Below are 18451 nucleotides of genomic sequence, written 5' to 3'. Positions count from 1 at the left end.
ACAGGGCAAGAGAGATTGTTTTGTGCTGTGACATTTGTGATTTTCAAAGTGGAACACCACCTTTCTGTGCACACGCATACCATTTTAACACACCGTCCTGCTCTCGTGCTCACATTTCTGTAATAGGACTGTTGCAATGTTCCTTTGAAGCCCAACAGAAGTTAAAACAACATAACCTCTGGACTCAAAGTTGAATTCAACTTTCGTTTTGTGGTGTATCTCTCTTGCTCTCCCTTTTTCTCCCCCGCCCAGTATCTGGTTTTCCTTGTTTTACTTTCAGAACAACTGATCTAAGTTCCACTATTAAACACATTAAAATGTAGTCCAGACCTATCCCTCTTCTACATGTATTACCACTCCCTTTTTCCTTTTGTTCTGTGCCACCTAATCCCTAAACTTTGTCTGACCTTCCATTTACTCCTCCTAACTTTTTCTATTGTACAAAACACATTACACTTTCACCTCTCCCTTCAGTTCCAAAAAAGAGTCATATCGGACGTTAATTCTGTTTCTCTCTTCACAGATGCTGCCAGACCTGCTGATTTTATCAAGCACTCAATGTTTCTATCTATCTCTCTCTCTCTTTCTATCCCGGCAAGCTCTTTAGAAACTTATGTTGCATGAAGATCACCCTTCGTTCTTCTGAACTCTAGACAGAATGTGACGGTGGTGCATGACAATTCACTCATGGAGTCTGAGTGGAAACATGCACTTTTACGTGCATGTTGTAGTGTGGAGTAGCCTTTTTATAACATGGTTGACCAGGACGTTCTCCCATTCTTCCATCTGCCATTGGCATGTTTTAGAAGGATTTGCAAGTTGATACCCAAAATATTTGGCCACATGAAATATGCGCCTCCCTTGGCCATTAAGTCTTAGAGTGGGACTTGAACCCAGAACTTATGCTCGATGACAGAGACACTTCTCATTGCATCACATGACCTCCTCTAGAGAACATAACTCCAATTTATTCAGCCTTTCAATCCAGAACTAATCTTGTGAATCTTTTTCCATCAATACAGGGTATATCCTTTCTCAAATTACCACTATTTCAACTCTAATTTACCCAGATCTTATGTACGAAGGATTAGCTGGTCTACCATAATTGACAATGTCACTGGAAAAGCACAACAGGTCAGGCAGCATCTGAGGAGCAGGAGAGTCGATGTTTTGGACATAAGCCCTTCATCAGGAATTTTTCTAGCACCTCACAAGACCAATTAACATACCTCTTTAATTTTGGCAGGATTAGAATGCACACAACCTAAGACAGCAAGTTGATACTGGAGGATGAAAGTCAGACAATACACCCACTTGTCATTCGAAGCAAGTATTCCAGTTACTAGTATGGGCAGTGTCAAGGCCATGGTGACTGATAAAACTCAAGAAGATTTCATGTCAGACTTAGTTGTTTATGCTCTTTCTGGCATCTATTTCACTCCCACAAATTTTGCATGAGAAGCTGCATATGCACTGCCAACTTTGCTCTTTCTATTCTTCCACAAGCAAACTTTTCTTCCTCTTGTTTATTGCTGGTATGTCTGACTAGGCTTCTGCTGGAGGAACAGGAGATGAGCCTTTCTGAATATACACCTTTACAAGATCCAGTTGAGGTAATGGTATCGGATGTATTGTATGTCTCATAGAGGATTTGTCTATACTTGATGATATTTTGGATCTGAGTGGATAGGATCTAGGGCAAGGGAATATGATACTGCAATGTCAACTCCCAGGAATAAGTATTTGCACGTTAATTACACTATCGAGGACTGGAGTACAAGTGGCATTCCTTATGTTTATTCATCAAATATCAATGGGCTGAAGATAATTTTAAAGGTAGGCAGGAGGGATTTGAGAAAGAGAGCTTTAAAACTGAAATATTGCCAGATCACAACGGTCAACAAGTGGGAGGATGGTAGACAAACCGGTTAACCTGAGTTAGGAAGCAAGCAGCAAGTTAAAGAGGGTGTGAGTTCCCAAGCCAGGTAGCAGATCATCAGAATAGACAAGACTAAAGGTAAAGAGCCATAGCTGAGGGCTTCAACAAGAGATGAACTGAGGTAATGGACAGTGATGTATGTCATAGAAATGGAAGTAGAGAGCTTTGATGATGGAGAAGCCATAAAGTTCAAATTTCATCCCGGGATCACATCCAGGACTAAGATGTTGCAGGATCCGTTTCTGCCATAGACAATTGCCAGGAAGACTGATAGCGTTGGAGACTAGGGCATGCAGCACTTGACCAAATCAATGAGCAGAATCAATTATTTCGCTCACCCTAATACTTAACTGGCGAAGATTTCTGCTAATCTAATACTAGGTGTTGGACAAGTAATGTGACAAGTCAAATTCAGTGGAGGAATCGACACAGATGGTGGTGAGGCAGTTTGGACATAATTATCAACATGTAGAACTTGATATTTTTCACATCAGCTGTTAATGACAATTTTGCTTCTCGCAGCTACAACTTCTCTGGACCATTTTTTGTTTCTTTACTTATTTCATTACTATTTATGTTTTACTTGCAGTATCACTTCTTTCTGCCAATTACACTCCCCTGCTTTCCAATTTAACACAGACCTTGTCTTTGACCATTTTCTCCTCTTGCCTTTCAATGTCTTTGCATTTGCTTAACCATAATTACATTTCTGCCTGATGCTCTGCCTACAAATGCCATTTCACCTGCAGAGCATTTTCAGAAGTTTCTGTTTTCATTTCAGATTTACAACATTTGCCAAATTGGAATCTTGAGCTCCTTTTAAATTTGGCCACGTGGTTTAATTCAAGTGTAAAATTCTGCTCCTGCTCGAGTTGCTCACAGCTTTAGTATCAGTTTATTAATATGGCTCACATAAGTACAAAGGATGAAAGAGTACATATAGGTTTTCTGGTTGAATTTACAAATAATTCAGAATACCAAGAGTATACCTAAATAGTTTTACTGAAATAGGAAAAACTAAACCGATTTTTGACCTTTAATAGTAAACATTGTCTCCCAAATATTTTAGAACAGAATATAAACTGACTTTAACTGGGAATGTCTTTTTGTCTTACCCATTGCATTAAAACGAAATATTATAGGAACAGAAATAGAAACCATACTCACTGGAGGAGGGAATAGATTCGTGGTAGTCTGAAAAATAAAAATCATGTACGTTTTGTTAAATACATCTAATGGAATGATATCCTTAAAGAATGAAATGAAGTTCATGAATTTGGCTGAAACATGCTCAATTTTTTCAGATTAACATGATCAAGCTGAAAGAATAAAATATAAAACAATGAATGTCTCCTTTAAATGCTAAATACCATTGACATAGAGGCTGGTGTGGTCCAGTGAATATGCTCCTAAGGTGAAGATGCTGTTTGTGTTGCCTTTGAATGTATGGTATACAGTAACTTTATTAACTTCCAGAGGATTAGAGTCATTTCTGAAAGAACAGACTGCATCTACACTGGTGTCCTCAATATTTGCCAGGCTGTAAAATAAATACATAGACAACAAAGTGAGTCAGAAAAAACATAACCTGAAGTGCAAGTAAGGTCTGTAAATTTTCATACTAGTGTGCAGAAATTCCTCAATGTTATTTATCTAAAATGTATGTCTATGTGTTACGGTGAATAGGTTTAAGATACATGAAATTTAATTGATGCTGATTAATGATCAAGCACATTGGGAGTCATTTGTACAGGGATATTACTACTTCTTTAAAATAGTGATTAATTTCCCATTCTGTTCTACAACAGCCACTAATTTATATGTTCATGACTTCAGAACTCTGTAGAATAATTAATATTATATCATTGTCACACATATGTAAAATGAAAGAACTTACTAAATGTTAAAGCAATCTTGAAATAAATTCTGCTGAGGTTTAACATTCATTACCTGAAAGAACGAACTGTACAGCTGGAGAATGTTCTGTTTATCTTGCTGTTTGTAAACAGGTTATTTAGCTGAAGGGAAGTAATAATCAGAGTTTCAGAGACAAATCTAATACAATTACTTAAAATAAATATTTTTAGTAATTAAGTTGTGAACTGACCTGATAAGCAATAATATTTGCTGCAGATTTGTATAGTGCAGAGGTAGAAGATTGGAGATTTGCAGTCAGGACCAGGTTAGTAATAATGAAGGTCACATTGAAATCAAAAGGCTTTGTTTGCAGGTTTGGTGTTGTGCTTACAGTTGGTGATATTGCTGTCAGGAAGCAACAGAAAAGCATTGAATTGGAAAGAAAAACATCTCTGTGACTATCATTTGTCCTAAAGAGTGAAACAAAGCAAACTAAAAATATGGAAACCACCACGGAATATTTCAAGTTGGAGAGAGGACTTCTAGATATTTGATGATAACATTCACCCTAATAATATTTGCTATCATATGAGCATTTGGATGAAAATTACTGAACTAGTGTTCCTGCAATTGTTTGTTTATCTGTAGAAAATTGTCTGGGTGTTGTTGAGTCTCTTTTCTTGTTATCTTAAATTTATTTTCCATTTTGATTACAGATTGATTTTGAAGCATTTCTGATCCTGATCTCATTGCTGACAGCTTTGGTATAAATACATTAGTATGGTTCATGTATGTAGACAGGATGATATAGCACAAGAAGGATCTCTAATTGAATCTTAATGAATTCTCAATTCCAAGATTCATCACTTTTTTTAGAAGTAAGATTACTTATTGACTTTAGGCATGGAATATTTACTGTTTAATGTTTACAACAATAAAGAAATTGGGCTGAATTGAAAATGTCCTCTGTTACCCATTATGATGAAAAGCAATATTAAAGAAATATAAACCATACTCACTGGAGGAAGGAATAGATTCGTGGTAATCTGAAAAAATCAAAATCATGTATTTGCTATTATATATGTCTAATGGAGAAATATCTTTAAAGAGTGAAAAAATGTTCTGTAAATGGATTAATCATCCTTGATTTTATCTGATTCACACATTCAACTTGAAAGAATGGAATATTAAAAAGACAGAATATGTAATTTAAATGCTAAATACCATTGACATAGAGGCTGGTGTGGTCCAGTGAATATGCTCCTAAGGTGGAAATACCCTTTGTGTTGTCTCTGAATGTGTGGTATATAGTAACTTTATTAACTTCCAGTGGATCAGAGTCATTCCTGAAACTGCAGATTATATCCACACTGGTGTCCTCAATATTTGCCCGGCTATAAAATAAACACATATACAACAAAGTGAGGTAGAAAATATATCTGAAATCCAAATATGACTGTAAACTTTCATAGGTGTCTGAGCAAAATACAGGAGCAGAAATTTCTCAATGTTATTTATATAAAATGTACATCTATGTATGACAGTGAATAGGTTTGAAGTAAATGGGATTTAATTCATGCTCATTAACGATCAGGTACATTGAGGTTCCATTTGTATAGGGATATTACTATTTCTTTAAAATAGCGATTAATTTCCCATTCTATTCACAAGGAAACAGCACATATTTGCTTATGTTGCCAGAGCTAAATTTATTCAGCACATGGAGCTGATAACTGGGTATTGGTGTGTATTTCTGTAGGCAGCATCCTCGATTTTTTCAAGGACCATCATGACTTGTATCTTGGTTTTACAAAGTGAAGATGTTAGCTCCAAATCCACTTCAACCAGAATGGAGATCGAATTATTGGCCTTATTAAAAAACACATGCCATTTAGCTAACCAACTGACTTAACTGAGCAAGAAACAATAGGCAGAATTTTGTTGAGGTGATACGGGTGTCAGCTGTTTACTTCATGATTGACAAAGGACCACTTGCCAACCATTCAGCACTCTGCTCTCATATAGTAGAAATGTTGTTTTCCCTTTGCTATTGTATTTCTTTGAATTGTCCGAATGAGTGAGATGAAAAACTTTAATAATATATATTGTCTTTTCGACAATATTCAACTTCTGTACTCCAAAACGACTGTTTGCTTTAATATGGTTGTTCAAACAGTTGTAGCATCTGAATATTCTGAACAAGAAATAATGCAAGCTGTTCTAGTAGCAATTAATGCTGTTTGACCACTGTCAAAAATTTCACTGTCTTAGCTTAAACCTCACTACTCAAATTATTTAGTGTAGAATAGAAAAATCATTGCTTATTGAATCTGTAGGTATCTAGCAGGAACAAATAAATAATACTAATAATCTGATAATAAAAGCAATATATCTTATGAGAAAAGCTTAGACCACTATCAGTTGGAGTTTACAAACAATTAAGGTGATCTTATTGAAACATATAACAATCTGGATAAATATGATATGCTGGATGCTGAAAGGATGCTTTGAGTTATGAGTAAGACTACAAATAAGGGGCACAATGTAAAAATATGAGCAAATCAAAGGAAATTTTCTTTTCTTTGAGAGGGTCATTTATCTGTAGAATTCTGTTATCTGCAGAGCAATGGATCATTGGATGTTACTGAAGTTGAGTTAGATAGATTCCTGATTGTTTCTACATTGACAAGTAAGTCAAATGGTATACATGGGGTAAGAGGAAAGTAGAATGAGGCCACTATCAGTTCAGCAATGATCATATCAAAGAGAAACAGTCTTGCAGGGATGAATGGCTGAGTACTGCTCTTAATTTTATATTCATACCTTCAGAATTCTGTAGAATAACTGGAATATTATATCATTATAACATGTATAAAATGAAAGAACTTATTAAATGTTAAAGCAATCTTGAAATAAATACTGCTGAGGTTTAACATTCATTACCTGAAAGAATGAACTCTACAGCTGGAGAATGTTCTGTTTATCTTGCTGTTTGTAAACAGGTTATTTAGCTGAAGGAAAGTAATAAGCAGAGTTTTAGAAACAAATCTAGTACAATAACTTAATTGTTAAAAACATCTCTTTTTAAGTTATGAACTGACCTGGTAAGCAATAATATTTGCTGCAGATTTGTACAGTGCAGAACTGGGTGATTGTAGATTTGCAGTCAGGGCCAGGTTAGTGATAATGAAGGTCACATTGAAATCGAAAGGCTTTGTTTGCAGGTTTGGAGTTGCACTCACGGTTGGAGATACAGCTGTCAGGAAACAACAGAAAAGTACTGAATTGAAAATAAAACATCTCTGCGAGTACATCATTTGTCCTGAAGAGTGAAACAAAGCAAACCAAAAATATGGAAACTACCACAGAATATTTCAAGTTGGAGTTAGGATTTCTAGATCTTTGATGATAACATTCAATTTAGCAATGTTTGCTATCAAATGACCAATGGGAGAAAAATTACTGAACAAGTGATTCTGCAGTTTTGTTTATCTGTAGAAAATTGTCCAAATGTTGTGTCTCCTCTAACCTTCTTCTTATTATCTTTAGTTTGTTTTAAATTTAGATAACAGCTCTACTTTGAAGTACTGCTGGTCCTGTTCTTATTGCTCACGGCTTTAGTATAAGTGTATTAATATGGTTCTTGGATGTAGACAGAATGATATAGCATAAACAGGTTCCCTGGTTAAAAACGTCATACATTCTCAATTGCGAGGTTCATGACTTCTTTTTAGAAGTAGAATTACCAATTGACTTTAAACAGTAAATATGGCATGTCTAATGTTTGTAACAATAAATAAGCTGGGCTTAAATAAAAATGTCCTCTGTGTTCCCCATTGTAATGAAAAGAAATGTCTAAGAAACAGAGAAATATAAACCATACTCACTGGAGGAAGGAACGGATTCATGGTAATCTGAAAAATCAAAATCATATATTTTTTGTAATGTAGGGTTGATGGACAGTTACTTATAAAGAGTGAAATAAATTTCATGAAAATGGATTAATCATCCTCAGTTTTAACATATTCACACATTCAAGCTGAAAAAAAACAATATATAAAAACACAGAATATCTCTAAATGGTAAATACCATTGACATAGAGGCTGGTGTGGTCCAGTGAATATGCTCCTAAGGTGGAGATGCTCTTTGTGTTGTCTCTGAATGTATGGTACACAGTAACTTTATTAACTTGCTGAGGATTGGAGTCATTTCTGAAAGAACAGACAGCATCTACACTGGTGTCCTCAATATTTGCCAGGCTGTAAAATAAACATACAGACAACAAAATTAATCAGAAAACATAACCTGAAGTGCAAGTAGGGGCCCACTACTTTCCATGGGTTCCTGATCAAAATCCTGAGGCAGAAATTCCTCACTGTGGTATATCTAATATGTATTTCTCTTATGTGTTAAAATGAAATAGTACAAATTAAATGAGATCTAATCATGCTGACTGAGTGTTATGTACACTGAAATTCATTTGTAGAGAGATATGATTACTTACTTAAAATAATGCATCGATAATATTCACAAGGAAACACATTCTATGTTCGCAAAATCAAATATCATAAAACGTCTGAACTGGTAACTGGTTTCTGTTGCATTTGTCATCTTCTTCAGACAGCATCTTGATTATTTGAAGGCTATCTAAATCTACAGGTCTGGCACTCCAGGATGTCTAAGATGTCCTCCTACTTCAAGGACTGTAATTTCCCTACCCACATGATCAACGATGCCGTCAAGTGTATCTCTCCCATCTCCCATAACTCTGCCCTCAAAACATCCCCACCCCACCCCAATAAGGACAGAGTCCCCTGGTCCTCACATTCCACCCCATTAATCGTTAAATTCAATGCATCCTCCTCCTCCATTTTTGCCACCTGCAGTCTGACCCCACCGCCAAAAACATATTTCCTTCCCCACCCCTATCTGTTTTCCATCAGGACCATTTCCTCCGTTGTTAGGTCCACACTCCCAACCAACCTCTCCTTCACACCTGGCACCTTTCCCTGCGGCAGCAGGAGGTGCAACACCTGCCCCATCACTCCCCCCCCCCCCTCCCATCCATCCAAGGCCCCAAATATTCATGCCAAGTCTAGCAGAAATGCACATGCACTTTCTCCAACCTGATTTACTGCATCTGTTGCTCCCGATGGTCTCCTCTACATCTGAGAGACCGACTGCAAACTCAAGAACCAGTTCAGGCAACATCTCTGGTCCACATACTCCAATCAACCCCACTACCTGGGTGCCAGCCATTTCATCACTCCCCCTCCCACTCCCCCAATGACATGTCCATCTTGGGCCTCTTCCACTGTCAAAGTAAGGCCGTATGCAAACTGGAGGAAGGACACTGCATCTTCTGCCTCAGGAGTTTACAACCTTATGGCCTCAACATAGGTTTCACCAGCTTCCAAATCTCCCCACCCTCCACCTCATCCCAGGTACAGTCCTCCATCTCTACCCTGCGCCCCCCCGACCTGACCTAACCTGCCCATCTTCCTTCCCACCTATCTGCTCTTCTCTTCCCACTGAGCACTTTCATTCACATCCTACCTGCATCCACCTATCACCATCCCACCTACCTTTCCTCCAGTCCGACTCCCCTCCATTTATTTCTCAGCTCTCTTCCCCCTCCCCAGTCCTGATGAAGGGTCCTGCCTGAAACATCGACTCTCCTGAAAAGATCACCTGGAAAAGATCCTGCTCCTCTGATGCTGTGCTTTATCCAGCTCCATATTTTATTAACTTTGACTTTCCAGCATCTGCAGCCCTCACTACCTCCAAGTGTTGAAGTCTACCTCAGCTGGAACAAAATCAAACTTTGTGCTGTTGACCTTGTTGTGGGACACACACTAGCTATCTAAACAACAGAAATTGTATGGCCAGGAAGGTTCATATCAATTACAGGGTGACTGTTGGAAGACACAACTCCAGGACGGTGAACAACAGTGGCCTCACTATTCCTTGTGAATGGTATATTTTTTCAAAGAAATAATTTGATTTGTGTCCTCATCAGTAAGAATCTATAACTTTGGAGGAATATCAAGATTCAGTGCAATTATCTGCTCTAATACCGTAATTCAAGCACTTCCAATGTCTGAATGCTTTCAACAAGAGACAAGCAAGTTGCTTGAAGGCAACTTAGCTTACAGAAACCGTAGAGAGCAAAGGTGTATATTCCGGAGAGTGTTTATGAAAATATGGTAGAAAGTGGAACATCTCTTTCATGTCTTGTTAGAATTTGTGACCTGTTAATGCTTTGGGTCCTGGATCAAGAAAACCTCTCCTTTTAATATGTTACTTAAACTTTTCAACACCAAGTGTTTCAGGAAACATGGAAATACCTTATGGCCTTAAAACACCCAAAGCTATCTAACAGAAACAAATTAAAATTAAATACTGCTACTGCACCCATCACAGAATCCACAATCAGAATTCTGTAGAATAACTGGAAAAAAGTTACCATTGTAATATTTTTGTAGTATAAAATAATTTACTAAATGTTAGTGGAATCTTTAAATAACTACTATAAAGCTTTACTGTCAATATTTTTTACCTGAAAGAGTGAACTTCACAGCTTAAAAATGTTCTGTTGATCTTGCTGTTGGTAAATAGCTTGGTCATCTGAAAGAAGGTAATAATCATTGTTTTAGAGGTAATTGTAATTCAATTAATTAGAATACATACTTTTTAAAATAATTTTGTTGTGGACTGACCTGATAAGTAATAATATTTGCTGCAGATTTGTACAGTGCAGAACTGGATGATTGTAGAGTTGCAGTCAGGGCCAAGTTAGTAACAATGAAGGTCACATTGAAATCGAAAGGTTTTGTTTGCATGTCTGGTGTTGTGCTTACAGTTGGTGATACTGCTGTCAGGAAGCAACAGAAACACAGTGAATTGAAAATAAAACATCTCTTAGCGGGTTTTGAGAAGATTTGTAGCTCAGGTTGAGGTTCTGGATATAGGTTTGCTCGCTGAGCTGGAAAGCTCATTTCCATACATTTTGTCACCCCACTAGGTAATATCTTCAGTGGGTCTCAGGCAAAGCATTGCTGAAAATTCCTGCTTTCTATTTATATGTTTGGGTTTCTTTGGGTTGATGATGCCATTTCCTGTGATTATGTTATTTCCTGGAAATTATATCACCAACCCAAAGAAACCCAAACATACAAATAGAAAGCAGGAATTTTCAGCAGTGCTTTGCCTGAGGCCCACTGAAGACGTTATCTAGTCGGGTGATGAAACATCTGAAAATGAACCTTCCAGCTTAGCGAGCAAACCTACGTCCATAAAACATCTCTATGTAGCAATCATCTGTTTTAAAATAAATAGGCCAAAACAAGCCAAACATTTAAACCACCATAAACTATTTAATGTTGGAGTTAGGGTTTTTCAATATTTGGTAATACAGTGCACTCAAAGGCCTTTCAACAACATTTGCTATTCTCTGTGCAACTGAACAACATTTCATGAACTGGTGATTTTTCAGCTGCACATTGTTAAAATAATTTGTCATGTTTTGTTGAATCTTTTTGGAGCTTTGAATTCTTTTTCAATTTCTTCCTAGATATCAGATTCTGAGTACTGCTCATTATATTCTAATTGCACATGCACGACATCTGGCTAAAATTTCAAGAATTCTCAATTCCATGAAGGAATGGTTTAAAGAATTAAAAATACCTAATAGCTTTAATCAGTAAGTATTGTGCACTTAATGCTTTCAACAACTTAAGCCAGGTTTAACTAACCAATTCCTCTGTGCTATCTACTATGTTAAAAGGAAACTTTAAAGAAATGAAGGAACATGAGCCATACTCACTGGAAGATGGAACAGATTCATGGTAATCTGAAAAATCAACATCACATATTTTGTGAAATACATTTAATGTTATCATTAAAAAGTGAAATAAAGTTCATGCATTTAGATTAAACATCCTGAATTTTATCAAATTTACACATTCAAATTCATAGAATACAATGTAATAGTCATAATATCTCCTTTAAATGTAAAGTACCATTTATGTAGAGACTGTTAGCGTCCAGTGAATATGCTCCTAAGGTGGAGATGCTCTTTGTGTTGTCTCTGAATGTACGATATACAGTGACTTTATTAACTTCCTGAGGATCAGATTTATTTCCGAAAATACAGACTGCATCTACACTGGTATCCTCAATATTTGCAAGGCTGTAAAATAAGCATATAAACAACAAAGTGAGTTAGACAACATAATCAGAAATGCAAGTATATTTCTCAATGAAGTAAATTGGGGTGCAAATGTCCTTGCTGTGGTACAACGAAACTATATGTCAATTGTGTGCTGAAGTGAATTGGTTTAAATTAAATTGGATTTTATCATGCTGATTAACTACTATTTTCACTGAATTAGCTTTTTACAGGCATCTATTTTTAAAAGAAATATATTCCAAATAGTTATTTGGTATTTGCAAGGCACAAAACATATTTTTGTTTCTCTTTGCAGAATCAAAGCTATTCATCTCACAGAGCTGATAACTAATTTCTTGTGTATTCTTGTGCTTACAGTAGCTTCCTTGATTATTTGAGAGTTACTGAACCATTGCAAAATCAAAGATTTTACTGCAGGGCAAGAAGTCTGCCTCCAAGAATGACGATCAAAATGCTGTTGGTGTAATTGTAAACCACACACCCGCCATCTACACAACTGAGTTAACTGGCCAGGAAGTGCAAATCCAAACAGAAGCTACCTGCTGGAAACCACAAACCCAGGATACAGAGCAGCATTGAATTCTCTCTGTTTTATGTGACTGATGAATTTTTCAGAGGAATAACAAGTGAAGCGTGACTACTTTTTCACAAGACAGCAGCTTATGTGAGTGGTATTATAGAACAGAGAACACGACAGACCCTTCAGCCCTCGATGTTGTGCCAACCTTTTATCCTACTCTAAGATCGAACTAATGTACATACCTTTTATTGTACTATCTTCCATGTGCCTATCCAAGAGTCGCTTAAATGTATCTGACTCTACTACCACTGTTGACAGTGCATTCCATGCACCCACCACACACTATGTAAAGAATCTACCTTTGACATCTCCCTAAACCTTCCTCCAATCATCTTAAAATTACGGTCCCTCATGATAGCAATTTTGGCCCTGGGAAAAAGCCTCTGCCTATCCACTCTATCTATGCCTTCTCATTATCTTGTATGCCTCTATCAAATCATCTCTCATCTTTCTTTGCACCAATGAGAAAAGCCCTAGCTCCCTCGACCTTTCTTCATAAGACATGCACTCCCAGTCCAGGCAGCATCCTGGTAAATCTCCTCTGCACCCTCTCTAAAGCTTCCATATCTTTACTATAATGAAGTGACTAGAACTGAACACAATATTCCAAGTGTGGTCTAACCAGGGCTCTATAGAGCTACAGCATAATCTCGCGGCTCTTAAACTCAATCCCCCTGCTAATGAAATCCAACAAACCATATGCCTTCTTAACAACTCTATCAACCTGGGTGGCAACTTTGAGGAATCTATGGACATGGACTTCAAGATCCCTCTGTTCTTCCACACTGCCAAGAATCCTGCCTTTAATCCTGTATTCAAATTCTATCTTACAAAGTGAATTACTTCACACTTTTCCAGGTTGAAGTCCATCTGCCACTTATAAGCCCAGTTCTCCCCTTGTCAATGTCTCATTGCAACCTATAACAGCCCTCTACACTATCCACCACTACACCAACCTTCATGTCATTGGCAAACTTACTATCCCATCCTTCCACTTCCTCATCCAAGTCATTTATAAAAATCACAAAGAACAGAGGTCCCAGAACAGATCCCTGCGGAACACCACTGGTCACTGAGCTCCAGGTTGAACACGTTTCATCTACTACCAATCTCTGTCTTCTGTTGGCCAGCCAATTCTGTATCCAGATGGCCAGATTTCCCTGTATGCCATGCGTCCTTACGTTTTGAATGAGCCTACCATGGGAACTTTATCAAACACCTTGCTAAAATCCATGTACACTACATCCACTGCTTTACCTTCATCAATGTATTTTGACACATCCTTAAACAATTCAATAAGGCTTGTGAGGTAGGACCTACACCTCACAAAGCGATGTTGACTATCTCTAATCAATCTATGGTTTTCCAAGTAGTCATAAATTCTGTATCTCAAAATCCTCACCAATAATTTGCCCACCACAGACATAAGACTGACTGGGCTATTGTTCCCATGATTATCATTACCATTATCTGCTCTAATATTGTTACTCAAACACTTGTAACCTTTGAGTGCTTTCAACATGAGTGAGCTATTCGAAGGACATGCAAATGTTGCATAATCACTGTCAAAAACTATCAAGTGTTTTGTTATCTTACCTTGCAAAAATAGTAGAGAGCAAAGGTATGCATTTTCGAGCCAGCTTACAAAAAATCTGGGAGAATTTATGATATCTCTTATATGTTTGATTACATGCCAGAATCTCTGACCTATGGATGCATTTAAATCTCACGTCTCATAGTTTCATGAAATGTAGGTAAACCTTGGCACTTAAAGCAACTGCATATGCTTGATAGTTATAAACTAAACATTAAAATATATTAATGTTTTGATCAGAATCATTAAGCAGAACTCCAGAGAAGAAGAAAAAATTCTGTCATTGCAAGCTTTATGAAATAAATTTACTGAATGTTAAAGTAATCTTGAAATAAATACTGAAGTTTATTGTCAATATTCCTTACCTGAAAGAGCGAACTTTGCAGCTTAAGAACGTTCTGTTGATCTTGCTGTTACTAAAGAGGTTGTTCATCTGAAAGAAAGTAACAAACACAGTTTTAGGGACAAAGGCAATACAATTAATTAAAATATATATTTGTAATAATTAAGTTGCCAACTAACCTGAAAAGCAATAATATTTGCTGCAGATTTGTACAGTGCAGAACTGGGTGATTGTAGAGTTGCAGTCAGGGCCAAATTAGTAACAATGAAGGTCACATTGAAATCAAAAGGCTGAATGTTTGGAGTTGTGCTCACAATAGGCAATACCGCTGTCAGGGAACATGTAAAAAGCATTGAATTTGAAAACATAATATCCCTGTGACTGCACCATTGTATTAAAGACAGTATGATAAATTATTCAAGGTAGAAGCTACTGCAAATTGTTTCAAACTGGAGAACTTAATGCCTGTTTACATATTTTCCTTTAAAGGGCGATTTGATAACATTTGTAATTAGAAATCTAACTGGACAAAAACTACCTTCCTTGATTATCTTGCATCAATTTTCCTCTCTGTAGAAAATTGTCCTGATTTCGTTGAAGCTGTTGCTATCTTGGTTTACGTTTGGGCTATAGGTTTAATTCTGTTTTTAAAAATGCTGTTTCTCTTCTTGTTGCTCAGAGTATTTGCATCAGTCTATGAATATGACATGCACAAACGGATAGGATGACATACTACACAGAGAGTCTATAGCTGAAACTCAAAACTTCTTAATTCCAGGATATAACTAAATGGGATTTTTTTAAAAAACTAGGACTATCTATTTACAGGGGAGATGGTTTAATAGTGGGACTATCACTGGACTAGGGATGTAGATTCATGTCCTAACACCGTAGCTTGTGGCGTTTAAATTGAATCCAATAAATCTGGAAAATAAAACTAATTTCAGTAATGGTGATGATGATAATCATATCATCAATTGTCACAAAAACCCAACTGTTTAACTAATGTCCTTCAGGAAGTAAATGTGTCGATCAGGGGTCAGTTGAGGTCTATTGGCTGGATGGTTGATTTGTGAAGCAGTGTGATGTCGAAAAACGTGGGTTCAATTCCCATCTCCAGCTGAGGTTACAACAAAAGACCCTTCTTCTCAACCTCTCTCCTTGCCTGGGGTACGGTAGCCCTCAGGTTAAATCACTACCAGTTGTCTCTCTCTAATGAGAGAGCATCCATGTGGTCTGGTAAAAACAATGGCATCAATAAATCTATCAAATCATACATGATCAGCCAACATGCGACTCCAGGCAAACAGCAATGTGGTTCACTCTTAACTGTCCTCAATTCATTGGCAACAAATATTGGCCATGACATCAATGGCCACAGACGGTGACATTCTTTTTTTAAAACGTAAATATTGCATCACAAATGATATTTGGCAGTGCAGGCATTTGAATTTTCTCTGTGTTATCCATCACAATGTTAAAGAAATACAGAAATATAAACTATACTCACTGGACGAAGGAACAGATTCATGATAATCTGAAAAAAAAAGTCAAATGTTTCTATGATAGAAATTGGGTGAAAAATTATCACTGAATAATGAAATAAATTCGTGGTTGGTTTAGTCTTCCTCAATTTATCAGATTAATATTCAAATTAATAAGATGGGATGTAATAGACAGAATATCTCCTTTAAATACTAAATACCATTTATGTAGAGACTGTTACTGTCCAGTAAATATGCTCCTAAGGTGGAGATGCTCTTCGTGTTGTCTCTGAACGTATGGTACACAGTGACTTTATTCACCTCCTGAGGATTAGAGTCATTTCCGAAAGTACAGACTGCATCTACACTGGTGTCCTCAATATTTGCCAGACTGTAAAATAAACACGTATACACAAAGTGAATTAGAAAACATAATCAGTAATGCAAGTTAGGGGCACTTCATGGTGCTTGTGTACATTTTTATAATACTGGGGCAGAAATTTCTCAATAAGGCATATCTTAAAATATATCAGTCTCAGCCGTCTTTTAAAGTGAATAGGTTAAAAGTAAATAGGATTTTATCATGTGGATTGACTATTGTGTCATGGAATTTTCTCTGTACAAGGATATTATTTGTGTAAAGTGGTGCATTAATGTCCAATAGTATTCATAAAGTGACAGTACATTTTTATTTATGATTCCAGAACTAATTCTGATCCATTCAAGGAGATGAAAACTGGTCCTTTCTTCTTCAAGCAGCAAACCTGATTAATCAAGGGTCACCATGTCATGGCTTATATCAAAGTTTTACAAAGGTGCAGGGATAGAAGGCAGGCCCCAAGTCTACCTTAGACAGATTGAACATGGTGGTGTAGTTGCGAACCACAAATGAGCCATCTTGCTGAATGAGTTAACCAGCCTGACAGGCATATAGCCAAAGAACCGAGGATGTAGAGCAACACTGACCTCACTGAAGGTCAATATGAATGATTTTTTGTCTCCAACACATTACAAGTGAACTGTGCCTTCACCATGAAGAAAATGGCAGCTCAGATGAAGCATCAATCTTCAGTCAACTGCGTGAATAGTCGTTCAAGCACATGCAATGTCAGAATGCTTTCAATAACAGAAAAGCTAGCTGAAGGACCATGCAGATGTTGCATGGTCAATGTAAAAACTTTCATTATCTTGGCTTTGTGAAACAGTTGAGATCGCATCGATGAAGATGTTTTCAAAGTATGGTAGAAGGTTTATCTTTTCCTTTATGCCTGGCTGTGCAAGAATGTGACTTATTGATGGCTTGTAGTCTTGTGAGGAAATCTATTCTTTTATCAGGTATTTAATCCCAAAACCCAAAGTTTTTGATAAAAAAAAAGACCTTGAAACTCTATTGCCATCTAAATGAAATAATTAATAATATGAACTATCTGGTCACAAAAACAACTGTCAAAATCCTGTAGAGTAACCAGAAAAGGTTGCCGTTGTAATTTTTCTGTCACAGGAAATAGTTTACTTAATGTTTAAGTAATCTTTAAACCTCAGGAACATTTAATTCACATCAACATTCCTTACCTGAGAGAGCGAACTCTACAGCTTGAGAATGTTCTATTGATCTTGCTGTTAGTAAACAGGTTGTTCATCTGAACGAAGGTGATAATCAGTAATTTAGAGAGAAATGCAATTCAATCAATTAGAATATATTTTTAATAATTAAGTTGTAGACTCACCTGATATGCAATAATATTTGCTGCAGATTTGTACAGTGCGGAACTGGGAGACTGTAGAGTTGTAATCAGGTTCAGGTTAGTAATAACAAAAGTCACATTGAAATCAAAAGGCTCTGTTTGCAGGTTTGGAATGGTACTCATAATTGGTGATATGGCTATGAGAAAAACATTGAATCATAAGTAAAACATTCCTGTATCTGTATCATTTGTTTTAAAGTCAATAAGACAAAATGCATCAAAATCTGTGTTACTGCAGATTTTTTGAACTTGGAGTTAGAGTTTTTTGATATTTGAGAGATACCATTCATTCAAAGTGCCATCCAGCATATATTTGCAATCACCTACACAGCTGGATAAAAAAATTACTTGATGATGCTGAAGCAGTTTACTTATCTGTAATCTGAAAATTCTCCTAGTTTTGTTGAGTATCTTCTGATTTGGAGTCCAGTGCTTATTATAAAATTGAGCTACATGTCTAATTTAATGCACAAAATGCAGTTTCTGTTCTATTTTAGTATCAGCACATCAATATAACTCACACAGAAGTTCAGAATGAACATAACATACGTATACTCTCTGGCTAAAACTTCAAAAATTTCGCAATTCGAGGTGTTTGTTTTGTTTTATTAAATAAGATCATCTATTAACAATAGACATGGTGAAACGGTAGTAATATCACTGGGCTAATATTCCGGAGTCTCAGGCAAATGCTCTAGGGACATGGTTTCAAATCTC

The 18451-nt window shown here is 36.7% G+C and overlaps 1 protein-coding gene across 1 annotated transcript in view; it reads right to left on the bottom strand.

Moving 5' to 3' along the window:
• The window catches only part of LOC122565558 (mucin-16-like), a 112965-nt gene that overhangs the window by 15736 nt on the left and 78778 nt on the right, over nt 1–18451 (bottom strand). Inside the window, exons 82-101 of the mRNA XM_087975849.1 lie at nt 17717–17871; nt 17562–17629; nt 16211–16380; nt 16016–16042; nt 14685–14833; nt 14528–14595; nt 11819–11988; nt 11623–11649; nt 10517–10671; nt 10357–10424; nt 7887–8056; nt 7684–7710; nt 6898–7052; nt 6740–6807; nt 5021–5190; nt 4816–4842; nt 4047–4201; nt 3890–3957; nt 3310–3479; nt 3107–3133 (exon numbers count right to left, since the gene is read on the bottom strand). Coding sequence (XP_087831975.1) covers nt 3107–3133; nt 3310–3479; nt 3890–3957; nt 4047–4201; nt 4816–4842; nt 5021–5190; nt 6740–6807; nt 6898–7052; nt 7684–7710; nt 7887–8056; nt 10357–10424; nt 10517–10671; nt 11623–11649; nt 11819–11988; nt 14528–14595; nt 14685–14833; nt 16016–16042; nt 16211–16380; nt 17562–17629; nt 17717–17871 — 2094 coding nt within the window. The remainder of the gene's footprint in view (nt 1–3106; nt 3134–3309; nt 3480–3889; nt 3958–4046; nt 4202–4815; nt 4843–5020; nt 5191–6739; nt 6808–6897; nt 7053–7683; nt 7711–7886; nt 8057–10356; nt 10425–10516; nt 10672–11622; nt 11650–11818; nt 11989–14527; nt 14596–14684; nt 14834–16015; nt 16043–16210; nt 16381–17561; nt 17630–17716; nt 17872–18451) is intronic.

Source organism: Chiloscyllium plagiosum, unplaced genomic scaffold (genome assembly GCF_037043375.1).
Source record: "Chiloscyllium plagiosum isolate Xiang-an unplaced genomic scaffold, Cpla_swu_hap1 HiC_scaffold_28, whole genome shotgun sequence".
NCBI lineage: Eukaryota > Metazoa > Chordata > Chondrichthyes > Orectolobiformes > Hemiscylliidae > Chiloscyllium > Chiloscyllium plagiosum.
The sequence above is the reverse complement of the archived record's forward strand: the minus strand, read 5'-3'. Positions and strand labels throughout refer to the sequence as shown.